Source organism: Bubalus bubalis, chromosome 24, assembly GCF_019923935.1.
Source record: "Bubalus bubalis isolate 160015118507 breed Murrah chromosome 24, NDDB_SH_1, whole genome shotgun sequence".
NCBI lineage: Eukaryota > Metazoa > Chordata > Mammalia > Artiodactyla > Bovidae > Bubalus > Bubalus bubalis.
This window is the reverse complement of record NC_059180.1, coordinates 13,072,701-13,091,846: the sequence shown is the minus strand read 5'-3', so window position 1 is coordinate 13,091,846 and position 19,146 is coordinate 13,072,701. Positions and strand designations below refer to the sequence as shown.

Sequence of the window (19,146 nt, the reverse complement as noted above, 5' to 3'; positions counted from 1 at the left end):
TCTAAATTCAACACATTTTTCAAGTCTTCAACCTCATTTCCTTAAGGAGGAGCTTCCCAGCTGCCTAGAGTAGGTTATATTCCTTTGCTATCTTCTTATTTTTCTCTCACCCTATCTTTTCACACCTATTACATTGGTAATTATTTGCTAAATGAATGATTTTTCTGCCCGACCATAAATTTTATGGAGATAGAAGCCATGTCTGTCTATTGTGGTCTCCTTAGTTCAGTGTCTGTTAGAGTGGAGAGGGCTCTCAACATGCCTCCCTATTATATCCAAAAGCATTCAGTTGAACTGCTGGTCACCTGAAATATTAATATATGGATCCAGATTAAAGACTAGTCTGTGAAACCCCAAAGTTGATTCTATCTAAACAAGACCAAGGACTTTTGCTCTGAGTTTTATCACAGGTATACTCTAACCTTACATCGTGAAGATATTCCCATAGTCAGAGATGACCATCAACAGCAGATAAAGGAGGACCAAAGACTCATGCAGTCTAAGGATAAGGCAAATGGGACTGAACTGGTGGTCTGCTTCCAGGAGTGACCATTATCTAACCACAACATCCAACAGATAGAGCAGACTTAAGCCCAAGAGATCCCAATGGAAGACAAAGGTCATAGGAGGCTTCTGGACATGGGGGATTATGATGTCAGGGGTCTCAGAGCGGGCAGGGAGAATCTTCCATGGTTAAAATGGATGCTGGATGATAAGTCCCAAAGCCCGTGGACAGAGGAGTGGCTGGGGTGGGGATTAGAGCATCAATCAACAAGGCTGGTCAGAACCCTTTCACGTTTTCTACTTGAGCTGAGATATTCATCTTCACTCTCAGACACTGGTACTCGTGACACTTGAACTTTCAGAGTCCGATCAGGACTGTTTATGCTCCCTGATTATCAAGTCTACTGCTGAAGGTATTCCAGTTGGCATGGGGACTTACAGAGCCTGAGTCTGTGGGCTGGCCTGCAGGTCTTCAGCACCTTCAGCTCAAGTGCACTGAGCTGGGCAACATGGCAGAGATGCCAACCTTGAGCCCACTGGAGTCTTAAGAATGGCATCCCAACTCTTCAGAACAACGTGGGTCCGGGGGTACCGTGAACTATGCCACCAGCATTGTGGCACCAAGCTCAAACTCTGCATTTTAAGAACATCTTTCTCACCTGGTGTAAAATAAAACACACACATCCACTGTCCATCATTCACTGTGTGTATGTGTTAGTTGCTCAGTTGTGTCTGACTCTCTGCAACCTCATGGACTGTAGCCTGCCAGGCTCCTCTGTCCATGGAATTCTCCAGGTAAGAATACTGGAGTGGGTAGCCATTCCCTTCCAAGGGGTCATTCACCATGACATGAGTCTGAATCCTTTACCTGGGACTGCTGTGGAGCCTCCTGCAAAAGGTGCACCAAGCGGAGGGTCCTGGGGGCTGGGCTGGGCCAGGTAAGAAGGTTATCACGCCTGCGTCCCCCCTCTCACCCACCACCCTCTTGCTGACTTCACCTCCATCATGGGTCGCTGGTCTCAAAAATATTTTCAACAACAATGTGCACACACATTAAATAATATAGTATGCACACACACAATAAAAAGAATTCTGCCTTTTATTCAGTCCTTGAGATTCCTGACAAGCTAAGACATTTTCTGATGGCTGGAGGATCTGACCACATCTTTCTGTTGCCTTCCTTTCAGATTCCAGGAGGCAGGATTCAGCAGTGGCATGTGTCAGTCGTTCTTTTATATGAGGGTTCAGAATAAGACAGTGCCTTTTCATCCCCAAGAAGATGGATATATTGGAGAAACCTGAAGCCATCTGACACCACTTAAAAGTAATCTATTTGGTCTTTTCTCCTTGAATTTTTCTCCTCTTACCATTTAGACATGTTACCATAATATACATCGTTAATAGTTGCTGATTAATGTTACTAGAACACGATGAAACCTTCCAATTTCTGATCACATTTATTTTCTCAGCCCTAGAAAGCATTTTTTCCCCCCATCTCTCCACTGCATTGATTGCTTTGGTCACCGGCAAGCTTGCCTTTCATCCAAGCAATAGCCCTGGAGTAAACCCTGTTGTTTCCCCACCCCTCCTCCCCTGAACCATAGCAAGGCTTTCAATTCATCCTATTCTTTAATTACTGAGGATGGAATTAAAAGGTAATGAAAAATATCAGAGAATAGTTTGATCACTGATGGACCTATTTCTTAGTCAAAGAAATCACAAAGAAAAGGTAAGTGTTCTCAAATTAAAATTCCCCTGCATAGCTAAAGCATATGACTTTATTTCTTGCAGGTTATTATAGGTTAATCTGTATAAATGTATCTATGTACACTTTATACAATTTTATATGTGTATATATGAGTGTATATGTTCCATAAAGCTCTGATTTTTCTCAGGCAGCAGGGATGGCTTTCATAATAATGTATTTTTCAAGGGAGGGGGGGCTTGAAGGATGTGGACTCTTTCCTGGGCTCCTTTCTGAGAATAGATAAGTATGTGCCAGGAAGTTGGTTAAGGTGAGGGCTTCCCTGGTGGCTCAAAGGGTAAAGAATCTACTTGCAATACAGGAGACCCAGGCTCAATCCCGGGGAAGGGAAGATCCCCTGGAGGAGGAAATGGCTACCCACTCCAGTTTTCTTGCCTGGAGAATCCCATGGATGCAGGAGCCTGGTGGGCTACGGTCAGTAGGGCTGCGAAGGGTCGGACACAGCTGAAGCGATTGAGCGGGCATGCATGGCTTGCATTACCATCTGAGCCACCACCCGGAACACCATCCGTGTAAAGACTGCCTTCCACAAAACCGGTCCCTAGTGCCAAAAAGCTTGGGACCTCTGGGCTATGAGAAATAAGAGCATGCTGCTGCTGCTGCTGCTAAGTCGCTTCAGTCGTGTCTGACTCTGTGCGACCCCACAAACGGCAGCCCACTAGGTTCCTCTGTCCCTGCGATTCTCCAGGCAAGAATACTGGAGTGGGTTGCCATTTCCTTCTCATAAACATTCCCAAATCTCCAGCGTAGATGCTGGAGGTGCCTGGGATAAGAGACTGGTGATTGCACACGACAGGAGGATGCAGGCGCCTCCATCCGACGCCTTCACAAAGACGTCTGGAGAGCAGCCAGGTGCTGAGAAGACCAGTAGAAGACAAGCCAGGGAGCAGGCTCTGGAACCCATCGCTCCAGCCTGTCCCTCGGAGGTGCGGCGCGGGACTCACGGGCGCCCTCAGCTGGTGGCCAGGGGCGGTGCTGTACTGGGTGGTGCTGCCGCAGGGCGAAACTGACAAGCCCCGCCCCTCCTGCAGGGTTAGGGCAGCCACGCAGGACTGTCATCACCGCCACCGCCACGGAGCCTGGCAGAGCCTCACACCCAGACCTTTGCGGGGTCCAGGTCGATGCACAGAAAATACTTTTACGCGTGGGGAGACCAACATCTGAGCGCGTTAGCAGTCGGTCCTGATGTTTCCACCTCTGTTTTCCACAGAGCACAGCCTGCCGTGGCAATCAAATCTGGGGGTCCCTCCTGTCCCCATAACCCCTCCACCTGTGCCCCTGCCCCCGTGAGGACACTGCTCCATCCATCATCCTGTTCTCCCCTCTGCTGGTGTCATCTTACCCTCCACAGGCGTCCTTCTCACATTATTACAGAGACATTCAAATCCCTCTTAATAAGATATTAAAAATGTTTAGAATCAATAATTTACCAAATTATCATAAGTTTTAATTTTATAAACATTATATATAAATAAACACATTATAAATAAACATTATATAAAATAAACATAAAAATAATTTATGATTTTATAAACTATCATAAAATTCTGAAACATTTAAAAAAGCTTAACCATCTCAATGCAGGGCTTCCTTCAGCTCCTTCCTTTCATAAGGAAGTACCTGGATAAGTTATCATCTTCCATTTAATCACGGGGCTTGTCTCCACAAAGTCTCACTACTTCTACGCATGCTGGGTCCCTTTAGGTGCCCAGTCAGTCATCAATCTAACGGATACCTACTGACCCATGTGTGAAGCATGGTTTTATGTGCCTGGGATGCAAAGGTGGGCACCATGAAGCTCTGTGCCTCGTAAAGCTTGCAATCTGGCTAGTAAAGTTAGAGAAATACAATATACATAATAAAAAAGTCAATTCCCTGGCATGCTAGAAGCAGATGAGAGCTAAGGAAGAGGGCGGAATGAGGAGACGGGACCAGGGTAGAAACTGAAGTTAGAGGTCAAGTTCAACACTCTGGGTTCAGATCTTTTCCATCAATTAAATTCCAAATGGATTAAGTGCCGAGTACACTAGTGCGATCACATATCCATGGGATTTTTCATTGTTGGGCTTTCAAAGAAATCCTGTGTAAATTCCACTTAGGAAAGAACCCAGCCCAGAACTGAAAATACAGGAAGAGTCTGCAGTTTCCAAAAGGGAGTGACTTGAGGGTTCAGGGAAGGTCCCCACCATCCCCTTTGCTCCTGCATCTTGGACGCTCATTACATCATAAGAACACGAAGTCTTTCATTCCATGAAGGGAGGGGGATGTAAGTGTAGATGAGGGGCTGGCAGGGTATCTTAAAGGTTCTGAGCAATTAGGGATAACGAGTGAAATCTGACATGGAGAACAGGCTTTGATTGTGGGTAGGGATTCTGCACTGGGTACCTGCCTGGCAGCACAAAAAGGAGATTCCAGCAGCGGAAAGAGGAAGAAATTCAATAAACTTAAACCTTATAATTGTGTCCGAGTCATTTCCAACAAGCTTCCTTCCAGGTATGCAAAACCTCAGGACAAGGGCCAGTGGGGACCCAGTGACCCTAAATGGGCACCCTCAGGAGCCCCCTCTTTGTGGTATGCAGGAAGACACACCAGTTAAGGGGTGACCAGGTCCTAAAGGATTCCCCTCACCCAAACCTTCACTGAGATCCATTTATCTTAACTCTAACATGAAGAGGTTGGAATGCATCAATATGCCCAACTTTTTTTTTTTTACAGTGAAATTCATTTTTCAAACAGACTTTTAAACAAAACCCAGCTGAAGCAATGGAGCTGATCTGAACGTGGGGCCAGCAAGAGCCCCTTCTGCATCTTCTTCCTCTTCCCCAACAGCCTCCTTAGAAACCTTTCTAAGAAACAGGAGAGTCCCACAGAACAGTATCCTTCTCTCCTCTGGCATCTTATAGTTCTTCTATGTACACAAACTGTCCAAATATGTAGGCTGGAAATTCTAATTTAAGGAGATGATTTAATTTTCAGAAAGATTTAAGGAGAGAATGAAACTGGATGGGCGCAGGAACCATATTCTCTAGCTAAGGTCTAGATTGGATCACCCAAGCATGGCCAAATTGTTCAACTTCTTGAAGTGGGTAAAGCCCAGGTTTCTTCTGTCTGGGGAGGGGTTGGGGTACCAATCCTGCTGAAACATCTTTAGGAACAGATGTGGGGTGAACCATTCTGTAATTCACCCAGCTAAGGAAGCTTTAAACACACATCAAAAATGACCAGGTAGTACTGCTCACAAACATGAATAGACCAAGAAGAAAGGACACCATGTCACAGACCTTGATTCCAAGTTCGATATTTTCTCCTCCATACACATCCATCCCAGGGTCCAGAAGACCGATTTCACCAAAGAACTTCCTGTTGACCACAAACGAGCAGCCGATCATGGCTGGTGTCCTGCAGGAGAGAGAGAGAGAAGTGATAGTCACATGATACATAGAAAATGGAATATTACTCTGCCATGAGAAAAGGAAATCCTTTTCTCCAATTTGCCACAACACTTCTGGATCTTGAGGGCATTATGCTGAGTGGAATAAGTCAGACAAATACTGTAGATCTTGCTTATATGTGGAATCTAAAAAAGTCAAACTCATAGAATCTACTCAGAGAGTGGACTGGTGGTTACCAGGGGCTGGAGGCAGGGTGGAGGAATTGGGGGATACTGGCCAAAGGGTCTACACTTGCAGTGAGAAGATAAGTTCCAGGGCTCTCATGCATAGCATTGTAATTATTATTAAGAATACTGTACTATATACTCAAAGTTGCTAAGAGTAGATATTAAGTATTCTTACCATAAAAAAAAAAAAAGAAATGATAAGTATGTGACCTGTTAGAGAGGTGGACCATAAAGAAGGCCCTGTTAGAGAGCTGCACCATCAAGATGGCTGAGCACCGAAGAATTGATGTTTTTGAACTGTGGTTCTAGAGAAGACTCTCGAGACTCCCTTGGATGGCAAGGAGATCAAGCTAGTTAATCTTAAAGGAAATCAACCCTGAATATTCATTGGAAGGACTGACGCTGAAGCTCCAATACTTTGGCCACTTGATGTGAAGAGACAATTCACTGGAAAAGACCCTGATGCTGGGCAAGACTGAGGGAAAGAGGAGAAGGAGGCAGTAGAGGATGAGATGGTTAGAGAGCAGCACTGATTCAATGGACATGAGTTTGAGCAAACTCTGGGAGATAGTAAAGGACAGGGAAGCCTGGCGTGCTGCAGACCACAGGGTCACAAAGAGTTGGATGTGACTTAGCGACTGAACAGAGGCATTAGCTAATGCTATGGTGGTTACCTTGTTGCAGTATAGAGATCAAAACAACATGTTATATACTTTAAACCTGCACCATGTTATCTAATTGTATCTCACTTGAAGAAGGAGAAGGAGGGTGAGGAAGAGTAAGGGGAGGAGGGGGAAAGGAAGAGGGACAGGAAAAGGAGGGTGAGGAGTGGGAAGAGGAAGTAGAAACAGAAGCAGCCTCCTTTAAGGCATTTTACTGGTGCTGTAGGGGATAGAGAAACATCCTGCATTCAAGCAACTAGGTTATTATTATTACTATTATTATGGCTGCCATTTATTGAGTGATTCCTGTCTCCAGCATGAGCGCAAAGCACATATCACGCACTGTCTCATTTAAAAACCCCCATGGTTACGTGAAAGAGGAAAGACCACTCCTGCTGAAGCCCATGGAGAACTAGTGACCCGGCATGAATCACAGAGCAGAGGTCAGGACCATCCGCCTCTCAAAGCCCTTCATTTTAGTCTTTCTGCCTCACTGCACTCCCCAGAAATGGCTTTGTGAAAGAGCCAGTAAAACCCCAGTCTGCCGAAGGCCAGAAATGCTGGTGAGATGCTTTCCTAGGCGATAGAGACATCTCATACGGGAAGCCCCATGAAAGTTCACTGGGGCTGCTAGGAAGCTGTTAGGTGGGATTCTCCTGAACTGAACTATAGATCTCAACAATAGATCTTTATCTGCTCCTTCAGATCTCGAGCTTGAGTTTAATGTCCAGATTTCTGACCCCATGGGATACTTCTTGGTACCCACGTGGTACAGCAGCAGTGGGGTCAATGGAAAGACCAGTGTTGAGAGCTGAAGGGAGCAAGTTTGATGAATGCGAGTGCTGCCATGGAAAACTGAACTTGTGTGAGGTGAATGGAGCCTCTGGATTCCAGTTAAGTCCCTGCAGAGCATGGCTGTGAAAAGACATGCAATGAGACCAGTGCAGAGAGACCAGGAGCTCAATAATAGTGCTCCTTCATCCTCTGTGTTTCCCCAGCAATCTCACACCAATCACGCCTATGGACACAGGATATCACCCTCTTTCGGGGCACTAGCTACCCCAGAACAGAAACCACTTCACTGTCAAGCATTCCCTGCAGCTCTTGGCCCCTCTCAGAGAAGCAGCTGGCCCCTCTCCTGGAAAAGCATATGAAGTCCAGCCCCTGTCTCAGCTAACTGAACCAGGACTGAGCATGGATCCCAAATAGGGTCAATCAAATTATGCTTTTCTGAAACTTGGAATTGAGACAGTGCCGGGAGTTAGAACTAGAGGGTCTCAGCCATCTGTAGGGCTCAGGCTGCCATTTGGGGGCAGTTCTGTGGTCCCTGTGCATACGGATGGCTGAGCAGAGGGAGACAGATGCCCCTCGGAGGGGTGAGACCAGGGAGTGCAGGGTAGCCTGGAGTCCTGGGCTGCCCATCTGCTGACTGGCCTGGCTCCGCACTCTGCCCCTGGGTGATGTGAGAGCCCCTTGTGTCTTTGTGATCTGTCCTCCTTGACTTAAACGGGGTGTGTTTCTGTTCTTTGCAGCTGAATAGCAAAGCTATGACAAACCTAGATAGCATATTAAAAAGCAGAGACATCACGTTGCTGGCAAACAGCTGTCTAGTCAAAGCTATGATTTTTCCAGTAGTCATGGACCATGAGATGGACCACGAAGAAGGCTGAGAGTCAAAGAACTGATGCTTTTGAATGGTGGTGCTGGAGAGGATTCTTGAGAGTCCCTTGGAGAGCAAGGAGATCAAACCGGTCAATCCTAAAGAAAATAAATTCTGAATATTCATTAGAAGGACTGGTGCTGAAGCTGAAGCTCCAACACAGTGGCCACCTGATAGGAAGAGCCGACTCACTGGATGCTAGGAAAAATTAAGGGCAGGAAGAGAAGGGAGCGACAGAGGATGAGAGGGTTGGGTAGCATCACTGACTCAATGGACATGAGTTTGAGCAAATTCTGGGAGGTGAAGGACAGGGAAGCCTGGTGCACTGCAGTCATGGGGTTGCAAAGAGTTGGACAAGAGTTTACAATGGAACAATAACAACGATCTCCCCTCCTAACCACTTCTGATCCGGGGGAGGGTGGATGTTTCATCAGACAGCCAGAAGAGGCAAACTGCAGAGAAGATTCCCTCTGGGAGAGTTACAAGCCAGGGTCACTCAGGTGATGGAGAAATGCCAGTGACAGGCACGCCTGGAGGTGGAAAAAGTGGTCCTGAGAGGACGAGAGACTGAAGAGAAGGGGGAATGGGAGGGAGCAGCGGGGTCACCCCAGGTTTCTAGAGAGCCACTGCTGAGCACATCGAGAAATTCTGAGAAGTTAGAATACTCTCCAGCCCTGAAGTGCGACATCTGAAAATTCCCAACGTGATCACGCATGCGTGGTAAGATCCTTCTCTAAGACACTAGACTTTCTAACCGCCCAAGGACCAGCAGGGCAGTTAGAACCACAGTGCGCAGCTGTCAACCCACACTCTTGAACAGGTGGTTCTGGGCACAGCCTCAAGACTGAAAAGAATGTTTCTCTGAGATTGGCCTAGGATCCACCAGCATCACCCGGATGGCTCCTTAGAAAAACGCAGCTTCCCAGGTGCAGCCCAGATCATGGAACCAGACTTACACAGACGGGACTCAGGAATTTGTGTTTCTACCAGCAGATCCATCCTGCGGAGCCAGCTCCCTCTTGAAGCATCAGGTCTCCAAGAGCAGAGAAGTTATTCCTCTGATTTTTTATTGTATTCCCAGGAGTGAGCACCTTGCTGACATTACCGCTAGATGCTGGTGGGGAAGGGCTCCATGATGTCCCAGGGACGAACTGGCTGACCTGAACTTGAAGCCAAGGACAGCAAGGGAGTGTGTAGTCGCTAGGGGGAGAGACAGGGGGATAAATGGAGAAGAAGGAGGGAAGGAGGGGAAGAGATGGAGGAGGGAGGGGAGGAAGACGGAGGAGAGGGGGCAGAGAGGCAGGAAGGACTCGGGCCCTAGCCTTTCACTGTCAAGGACACAGCATGTGTCTCCCTCCCGGCATCTCTCACATCGCCCTTTAGGAAACACCTCTGCCATCACGCAGCCTGCTCTTTTCACGCAATGGGCTTTACCTGGATGATATTTTATTTTTTGGTTGTGGTGGCAGAGAGAGACGGATTCACTGTATGAGTCCCCTTGGGTCCCCCACCTGCTGCTCACAGCTCTGTTCAGTGTATTCATTCAGAATACAGAAGCTCCAGGATTCCCCACAATGGGAAGGAGGGGTCCCCTGGGGCCTCCTCATTAAAACTTGGCCACAGCAGCCACCCAGCTGGGACAAGGCCCCACCAAGAGGCCACAGCCAAGCAGCCCGCTGTCTGCATCCTGGCAGGCCGTCAAAACCCAGAGATGAAGAAGGGCAGGAGGCTGGTCCCCATGCACTGAAGATGCAGAATGAGCGTGTGACCATTACTGGCATTGGTGGCATGTGGAAAGGTCCCCTAAAGGCCATGGTCAAAAACCTGCCACGGGGAACTTCCCTGATGGTTCAGTGGTTTAAGAACTGCCTTGCCATGCAAGGGACGCAGGTTCGATCTCAAGTCGGGGAACTAAGATTCCACATGCTTGGGGACAGAGAAACTAAGCCTGCGTGTTTCAACTACTGAAGCCCATGCACCATGACTAGAGAGTCCATGCAAGGCAACGAATGATCTTGCATGACAGTGAAGATCCTGCCTGCTGCAGCTAACACCTGACACAGCGAAATAAATAAATATTAACAACAACAACTTGCCATAGTGTCAAGAGGGTGCCCGGGTATCAGTTCACATCCTGGTGTCCTAACTGAGACCAAGCTTGACACGGATGGTGCAGAGGAGGGACTGGAAACAGCCTGGGAGACCAGCCGCTGGGGAGTGGCCTCCCTGCTAAGCCAAGACCCCGGTCCTGCAAACAGAAGGGCCTGGAGGCAACCCTGTGATGCCAGAAGCAGGGCAAGACTCAAGCAGGTGGCCGATGCTTCACTGGTTGATGCAGAGATGAAATAAATCATTACAAGGCATATCCTCACCTCGGCTGGGCCAGTCCGCATTGCTGGCAATCTCGGGGGGGGGGGGGGCGGCTGCTCTGAATTCTGGATTGATGATGGACAGCTGTCATCTTCTCAATGGGAAGCCCCTGCCCGGCCCTACAGGGACCTGCCACACCGTCGGCAGGGTGAGCCAGACCCGTCCTTATAACCAGAACCAAGAAGTCGCCGGGGCCCTGCATCCCCTCCGGGGTTTCGTCCCCACCTGCCGAGGAGCACAAGCTACAGCCGATGAGCTCCTGGACCGTGAGTCTACAGCCTCGTTCTTCAAACTCTGCTGCAATTACCACCATCAGCGCAAACATTTCAATTAGAAATCATTCAAAAAGGATAATCATATTAAGCGATCTGCCAAAGTCTAATAGCTCCATTACGGAGGAGAAGAGCAGAAATTAAAAATAATCGCTTTTATTGTTGCTGTTCCAAAGAATATATGCAACACACCACAACTGTTCCAGCTGACAGAGAGGTAAGAACGGGAGAGACAGGGAGGCAGACCCAGGAATTTCCACCCAGAGATGCAGAGCTTTGTAATCGTCACTGCTTCCTCTCCTCGTCGGTGACAAAGGACCCATCTGTGTTCTGGATGTGTCCACCCTCAAACCCCTTCACTGGCTCCCCACCCTCTCCTGAGTGAAGTACATGCTCTTCCTTAGCATCTCTGCCCTCCTCAACATCTTTCCTGCCATCGGCCCTATACAGTCCATGGCCAGTTACACGGGGCAATTCATTGTTCAGGAAACGCATCCCAATTGATGCCCAGCCATCCTTCTCCAGAAATGTCCCCCACAAGACCACCTCTGCCTGTCCAAATCCTACCCACACTCTTAAAAACACATTTATCTTTTGTGAAAAAAAATTATGTTGCAAAATACGAATACATATGTCTTACAGAAAATACAGCTTGACAAAAATAAGAAAACAAACAAACAAAAATCATCTGTGTTCTCTGGCCATAAGCACTCCACTCTCTCATCCAACCCCTGCTGTTCTAGTTCATCTCCTCAAGTTCACCAGATTCATCCCGCCTCCCACTCCCCTGGGACCCGCAGTCCACTGGCCCTGCCACCTTGACAACAGACTCCCTCCTCTTGTGTTCTCCCCGCCCCCCAAGTCCAAAGCCATAGTTGGTTGTTTTAAGAGCGGTCTGGCTTCCCCACTCCCACTTTGCTTTGTTGGCAAAACTGATGCCAATAATCGCATCTCTCTGTTGGCTGACTTCTCCTTAAATTCAGGGCTCTGTGTGTGTCCGACGGGTCCTCAGAGCTGCCCTGCGATCCTGCTCCAGGGCCCGAGTTCCTCCTCCATCACTCCTAGAAGACTCTGCCCCAGCTTGTTCTCCGTTGGCAAACTTCTAACACCTCCTCCCTTCTTCTCCCTCTCAACCGGCAACCTTGCTTCTTATTTCCTTGAGAAATCAACAAACAAAAGAGAATGTCCCCAGCTTTCACATCCACGCGCTTCATGGTGTGGCCACCCTTGTTGTTACTGAACTGTTCTTGCTCTTAGCTGAGGCCAACCCCTCCTCCCATCCTCTCTTGCTTCTCTCGCTACTCCCATCCTCACTCCTGCAATCCTTTCTCCCCTAAACATGCCTATATTAAATATCTTTCCTTATTTCCACAAAGGCTTCCCTTGTGGCTCAGCTGGTAAGGAATTTGCCTACAATGCGGGAGACCTGGGTTCGATCCCTGGGTTGGGAAGATCCCCTGGAGAAGGGAATGGCTACCCACTCCAGTGTTCTGGCCTGGAGAATTCCATGGATTCTATAGTCCATGGGGTCGCAGAGAGTCGGACACTGAGTGACTTTCACTTTCAATTTTTAAAAATTCCTTATTTATTTCAGGATGTGCTGGATCTTCGTGCTGTGTAGGATTTCTCTAGTTGTGGCAAGCAGGGGCTATTCTTCGTGGCAGTGCTCAGGCTCTCATTGCCCTGGCTTCTGTTTTGTGGAACATGGGCTCTAGGTGCACAGGCTTGGCTGCTCCACAGAATGTGGGATCCTCCTGGATCAGGGATCGAATCCGTGTCTCCTGTACCGGCAGGCAGATTGCTCACCAGTGGACCACCAGGGAAGTCTGAGCTCAGAGTCCTTATTGTGGTTTCTTCTAGAAGAAATGGGTGAGGCAACGAAAGCAGCTGATCTGGCTTATGACTGGCTGGTTGGAGTATTTGCAGGTTAGGGAGCTATCTCCAGCTGTCTGGTTCCTGGCCCTGGGATTTCCAGCTGTCTGGTTCCCGGGCCTGGGATGATCAGGGTAGAGGGCTGTTGTCTCCTGGAGTCAAAGACCAGGTAGAGGTGGTGGCTGGGAATGTGGGCTCCTGGCTGGTTAGTTTGCATGGGAAAGGCACACTCCCACCCGGTCTTCGGCACTCTCTTAGAACTGGCTAGTCCTGGGAGGGGTGGTCTCTCCCCAGTTAAGTGCCAAAGCATCAAGAATTTAGAAAATAAGAAAAGGGGCTTCCGTGGTGGTCAAGAACTGAGCCTGTGCTCTGGAGCCTGTGAGCTGCCACTACTGAGCCCAGGCACCTAGAACTGATGCTCCAAACAAGAGAAGCCCCGGTAATGAGGAAGCCTTGCATCGGAACCAGAGAGTAGCCCCTGCTCACTGCAACTGAGAAGGCCCAGTGCAACCAAAATACACAAACAAACTGGAAAAGAAAAAAAAAAGGCCTCAGCTCACACTGTCTCTTCACTGCTTCTCCTCCTAACTGCCTCAGGTTCTTCCCCAGATGGCACTGCATGGCATGGCAGGCCTCCTCCTCTTGAAAACTGAGAGTAAAAAACTGTCTTTTTAATGGCAATAATCTCCTACTTTGTTGTCCTCACCATCTCTGAATTTTAAAATCCTGGGTACGTTTTAGAACACCCTGCACAGTTACCATCTTCCCTCTTGGCTGGCTCGTTCCAAGCCCTTCACAGTCTACAATCCCCTTCTCTTTTGACCCCCTTTCCTTACAGCTGTCTCTCCTTGTTTTCTGCTCCCCTTTACAGCAAAGCCCCCTTTCAGAGCTGTCTACACCTGATGCCTCCAATTTTCTCTCCCGTTCTCTCCTGAGCCACTCAAGCAGGCTCTCATCCTCACCACTCTGATGCAAGTGCATCTGTCAAAGTCAGAGATGACTCATCTGAAATTGAATGGCCAGTTCTCAGTCCTCATCACGTGTGAGCTCCGAGCTGCATCTGACACAGCAGATCATCCTCTTTCCTTGGAAGCAGGCTCTCCACACCTGGATGTCTTCCTAGATGCCCCTTCTGATCTTCCTCCTTGACTCTTTCTTTTCTCTCTGAGGTTCAGAGGAGGAGGACTCCAGGGCGGAGTCCTTGGTTCTCCCTTCTTCTCCATCTACACTCACTCTTTGATGATAATGTTTGCTTTCTTGGCTTTCAACAGCATTTATATTCCAATAGTTTCCAAATACACACTCCTGTCTGAATCCTTCCTCTGCACTCCAGCCTGGGTACATCCAATTGCCTGCTCAGTGTCTCATTATGTCTAAGAGATCCCTCAGATGTGGCTAGAAAGGAATCGTTAACCTACCCTCCACTCAAGCCCATCCCACCTAACTTTCCTATTTAGGCAACACTGACTCCATTCTTCCAAGTGCTGGGGTAAAAACCTTGGTGTTGGCCTTGGTGCCAATTGGTCAGAAGTCCTCATGGCTCTACCTTCCAAATAAATCTTGGATCTGATGATCTCCCACCATCTTCACTGCCACCATGTCAACTAGGCCACCGTCATTCCATTGCCTGGATTACCGCCATGGCTCCTAACTGGCTTCCACTCTGCGCTCGTGCAATCAACTCTCAAGGCTCTACTGAAACATAAGTCAGCTCAGGCTATGCATTTGCGGGGAAACCCTCCAATGATTCCCCATTTCCTTCAGAGTAAAAGCTAGGGTCTCACAACATATTCTCAGGCTCCATCTAGACAGTCTGAGTTTCTCAGCTTCTCCTTGCTCTCTCTACTCCAGTCACACCCCCAGGAATACACTCAGAATAACTAAAAGCAGAGATTCCAACAACCACTATACACGTGTGTTTAGCATTCTGCACAGTAGCCAAAAAGTTGAAACAACCCAAATGTCCACCAATGGATGGATGGATACACAAAATGTTTGTGGTCCACCCATACAATGGATAACAGCTCTGAGACAGGCTATAACATGGATGAACCTTGAAAACATTATGCTAAGTAATAGAAGAAAGAAGGTCACATATGATTTCACTGTAAGAAATGTCTAGAACCGGCAAATTTATAGAGATAGAAGGCAGATTGGTGGTTGCCAAGGGCAAGGGGGAGGGGATAGCAGGGAGTGACCGCTGAACGGATGCAGGCTTCCCATTTGGGAAGATGAGACTGTTCACAGTACACAGTGTTGATGGTTGCAAAATATTCTGAATGTACTTAATGTCACTGAAGTCTACACTAAAGATGATAAACTGCGTACGTATTTTACTGCAGTAAAAAAATGTGGAGCTGGTGATAACAACCCTTAAGCTTCCTTTGATTCCCATTATAAATGGGAACATAAATTTTCCTATTGCCATGAGAAAGCAGGAGACTGGAGGGGTGGCTCTACCTCCATCCTGACCTTCTATTCACGGAGACAGATTTTTCTAGCACTCTGGAAATAAGGTCCCAAGATACTCCCAATTTTAACCCAAACACTGTATTTTTAATCTGGGATCAAGGGCACAGCACCAAGATGCTCATTCAAGGATGGGCGGGGACACAGGTCCTAGGGCTCAGGGAAAGCACACCAATCTAAATGTCCTGCTGGGCAGTCATCCAACCGTCTGTGACTCAGTCTCTTTACCAGTAAATTGGGCATGAGACCTAAGAGCACCGTGGTAAGAATCTGATGAGATGAAAACAGATGGTCTCCATGCAGCATGATGTACTCAACACATGTGAAGTGTTATCAAAAACTTTAAAGAAGGGACTTCCCTGGTGGTGCAGTGACTAAGACTCCATGCTCCCAATGCAGGGGGCCCAGGTTCGATCCCTGGTCAGGGAACTAGATCCCACATGCTGCAACTAAGCGTTCACATGCTGCAATGAAGATGAAAGATCCTGTATGCTGCCAAGACCTGGTGCAGCCAAATAAAGATTACAAAAAAAGAACTTAAAGTGAAGCAGAAGGATAAAGGACAGAGGGAGAGAGTGGACAAAGAGGGAGGAACTGGTGAGGGGTGTCCTGGCAAACACTGTCACTCCAGGAAATATTTCGGGTCTAGAATGAGATGGACAGTGAAGGAAGGCTGAGTTCTAGGAGGAAAGAGAAATAAGAAAGTCTAGTATACCGTGTGGTATAAAGGTGTGAAGTCTGAGGTCAGTGTCAGGGGTGGGTTGTAAAAACACCCCAAGGAAGAGAGGGGAGTAGTCACAGTGGTCCGTCCAGCCTGCCCCACAGATGGCCCAGCCCATCCTGAGGTCACCTCCTCTCGGCCCTGAGGTCAGAGTCTGTGTCTCTGACTGCTGTCTGTGAGAGATGCCCCCTCCCCGATGCTCCTGGCACCTCTTCAACTCAACACCCTATCCTCACTGCACAGAAAAAAAAAATCTGAATAGAGGTCAAGTGTGCCTGCTCATCCCTGCAATTTGTTCATCTGGTCAACCAGCACTGCCAGGCAATGGAGGATGCCTTTGTTAGACTAAGTGCTGAGCACTTGTGGAGATAAAAAAAAAACAGCAGAAGATTATCCTAATGGGGAAGCAACACAAACACTATTTCCTGTTGTTCCTTAGTAAAATGGTTTCTGGTTGAGTTATGGAGTTATAGCTCTATATCTTTATGTCTATATCTATAGGCTTTCCTGGTGGCTCAGATGGTAAAGAATCTGCCTGCGATGCAGGAGACCCAGCTCAATTTCTGGGTCAGGAAGATCCCCTAGAGAAGGGAATGGCAACCCACTCCATATATTCTTGCCTGGAGAATCCCATGGGCAGAGAAGCCTACCTATACCTATGTGCTACTTGCTCAGTCATGTCCGACTCTTTGCAACTCCATGGACTAGGGCTTGCCAGGCTCCTCTGTCTAAGGATTTCCTAGGCCAGAATACTGGAGTGGGTTTCCATTTCCTTCTCCAGGCGATCTTCACAACCCAAGGATTGAGCCTGGGTCTCCCTCATCCCAGGCAGATTCTTTACCGTCTGATCCACCAGGGAAGCCCAACCTAAACCTAGGCATATGTGCTAAGTCATTTCAGTTGTGCCCAACTCTTTGCAACCCTGAGGACTGTAGCCCGCCAGGCTCCTCTGTCTATGGGATTTTTCAGGCAAGAATACTGGAGTGGGTTGCCGTGCCCTCCTCCAGCAAATCTTCCCAACCCAGGGATCAAACCTACGTCTCTTACATCTCCTGCATTGGCAGGCAGGTTCTTTATCACTAGCACCACTTGGGAAGCCCATCTATACTATACCTATTTGCATGAGCAAGGCTGTGGGAGGAGAAAACTCCAGTGGGTACAGGGGAAAGAAGGAGCTCGAAAATAGAGACTGTGTATCTGTGGCCTGTGGACAAAGCGATGAGCTGCCTTCAGAACAAAGCCCTCATCAGGAAGGGTCTTCCTTCCACCCTTTTCATCTATTGCTCCTACCACAATACCAGGGTGTGTGTGTCACAGTGTGGCTGGCTGTCGTCATCACCACAGGATACAGGGGCCGGACAGTCAGTCTTTGCCCTCCCCACCTCGTACCCACTGCCACTCTTGGAGCTCCCAGCTAACCCCCTGGGTGGTCATGTCTCCAAATGCATGTCTGGCTGATGGTTCAGGAGCCAGGGGTCTGGAGTTTACGCTGCTTTCTATTTTATCTTTTCTCTGGGCCCTTTTGTCTTTCCCTGACCTCAGGCTCAAACAGCTGCCATTTTCCTTGGTCTCATCTCTGCTTCAGCTAATACTCAGGCCTGTTAGCTGAGCATCTTCTAACGCCAAGGCCCGATTTGTAGAAGCACAGACAACTCAATGCCATCCCTGGGGTTGTCTTTGTATGAATTTCTGCCAAATCATCTTCTCAGGGTCTAACCAGCACTGGGTATTCTAGGGGTTTCATCACTTTTCTGGCAATAACTGGCTTGGTTAATCAAAATGCACTTATTTCAGTGCATTTTGTTACAGCATGACACATCATGAGTTCTTTTATACCATTTCCTAATAAACACAAGTTCCTGATGTGAATGTCGCCCTTCTCAGTCACCCTCTGGCATAGACTGCTACTGCTGCTGCTGCTAAGTCACTTCAGTCGTGTCTGACTCTGTGCGACCCCACAGACGGCAGCCCACCAGGCTCCCCCGTCCCTGGGATTCTCCAGGCAAGAACACTGGAGTGGGTTGCCATTTCCTTCTCCAAGGCATGAAAGTGAAAAGTGAAAGTGAAGTCGCTCAGTCGTGTCCGACTCTTAGCGACCACATGGACTGCAGCCAACCTGGCATAGACACTGGTATCTAAAGTGACCACAAGACAGAGGGGAGAACCAGTAGGGACCTCAGCACCCAGACCAACACTGCCCTGAACTGAGCAAGCAGATGTGTCTGGTGCTGCAGGAAGACAATGTATAACTGCTTCTAATCCTCAAAGTAGCTCCTTTGTTGTTGCTCAGTCACTAAGTCATGTCCGACTCTTTGCAACTCCGTAGATGGCAGCATGCCAGGCCTCCCTGCCCCTCACCGTCACCTGGAGTTCTCCCAAGTCCATGTCCATTGAGTCAGCGATGCCATCCAACCATCTCATCCTCTGCTGCCCACTTCTCCTCCTGTTCTCAACCTTTTCCAATATCAGAGTCTTTTCCAATGAGTCGGCTCTTCACATCAGGCAGCCAAAGTACTGGAGCTTCAGATTCAGCATCAGTCCTTCCAATGAATATTCAGGGTTGATTTCCTTTAGGATTGACTGGTTTGATCTCCTTGCCATCCAAGGGACTCTCAAGAGTCTTCTCCAGCACCACAATTAGAAAGCATCCATTCTTCAGCACTCAGCCTTCTTCATGGTCCACCTCTCATATCCGTATACAACTACTGGAAAAACCATAGCTTTGACAAGACAGACCTTTGTCAGCAAAACGATGTCTTTGCTTTTTAACACACTGTCTAGGTTTGTCATACCCTTCCTTCCAAGAAGCAAGTGTCTTTTAATTTCATGACTGCAGTCACCATCCACAGTGATTCGGGTAGCTCTACTTGACAGTTATTATTAACCCCATTTTCCAGCTGAAGAAACTGAGGCTAAAGGTTAAGGGAAAACTGTCCAAGGGCAGACACAGGCAAATAAGTATGGAGTTAGAAGCGATCTGGTGATGTCTGATCCCACACCGTCCTACGGATCCTGCTGCTTCCCAGACAAGATCAGTGAAACCTGGCAGCAGCTAAGAGCTCTTGCACTGGGTCAAATAAAGTGGTCCCGCTTTGAAGATTTCTGGGAACTTGCAGCTGCTGAACAGTAAAAATACAATTTGGGGGAAGGAGCTGGCTGGCTTGCACAGAATTCTCAACTGGCACAGTACAGTAATTTAATACTCAGAGTTCCATTTGCTTCTGCTCTACAT

At 48.1% G+C, this 19,146-nt stretch overlaps 1 protein-coding gene across 2 annotated transcripts in view; it reads right to left on the bottom strand.

Moving 5' to 3' along the window:
* GALNT17 (polypeptide N-acetylgalactosaminyltransferase 17) overlaps positions 1-19,146 on the bottom strand; it is a 430,675-nt gene that overhangs the window by 83,651 nt on the left and 327,878 nt on the right. For both annotated transcript variants that reach the window (XM_025275599.3, XM_025275598.3), the window contains exon 6: positions 5,551-5,668. In XM_025275599.3, the coding sequence (XP_025131384.1) occupies positions 5,551-5,668 (118 nt within the window). The remainder of the gene's footprint in view (positions 1-5,550; positions 5,669-19,146) is intronic.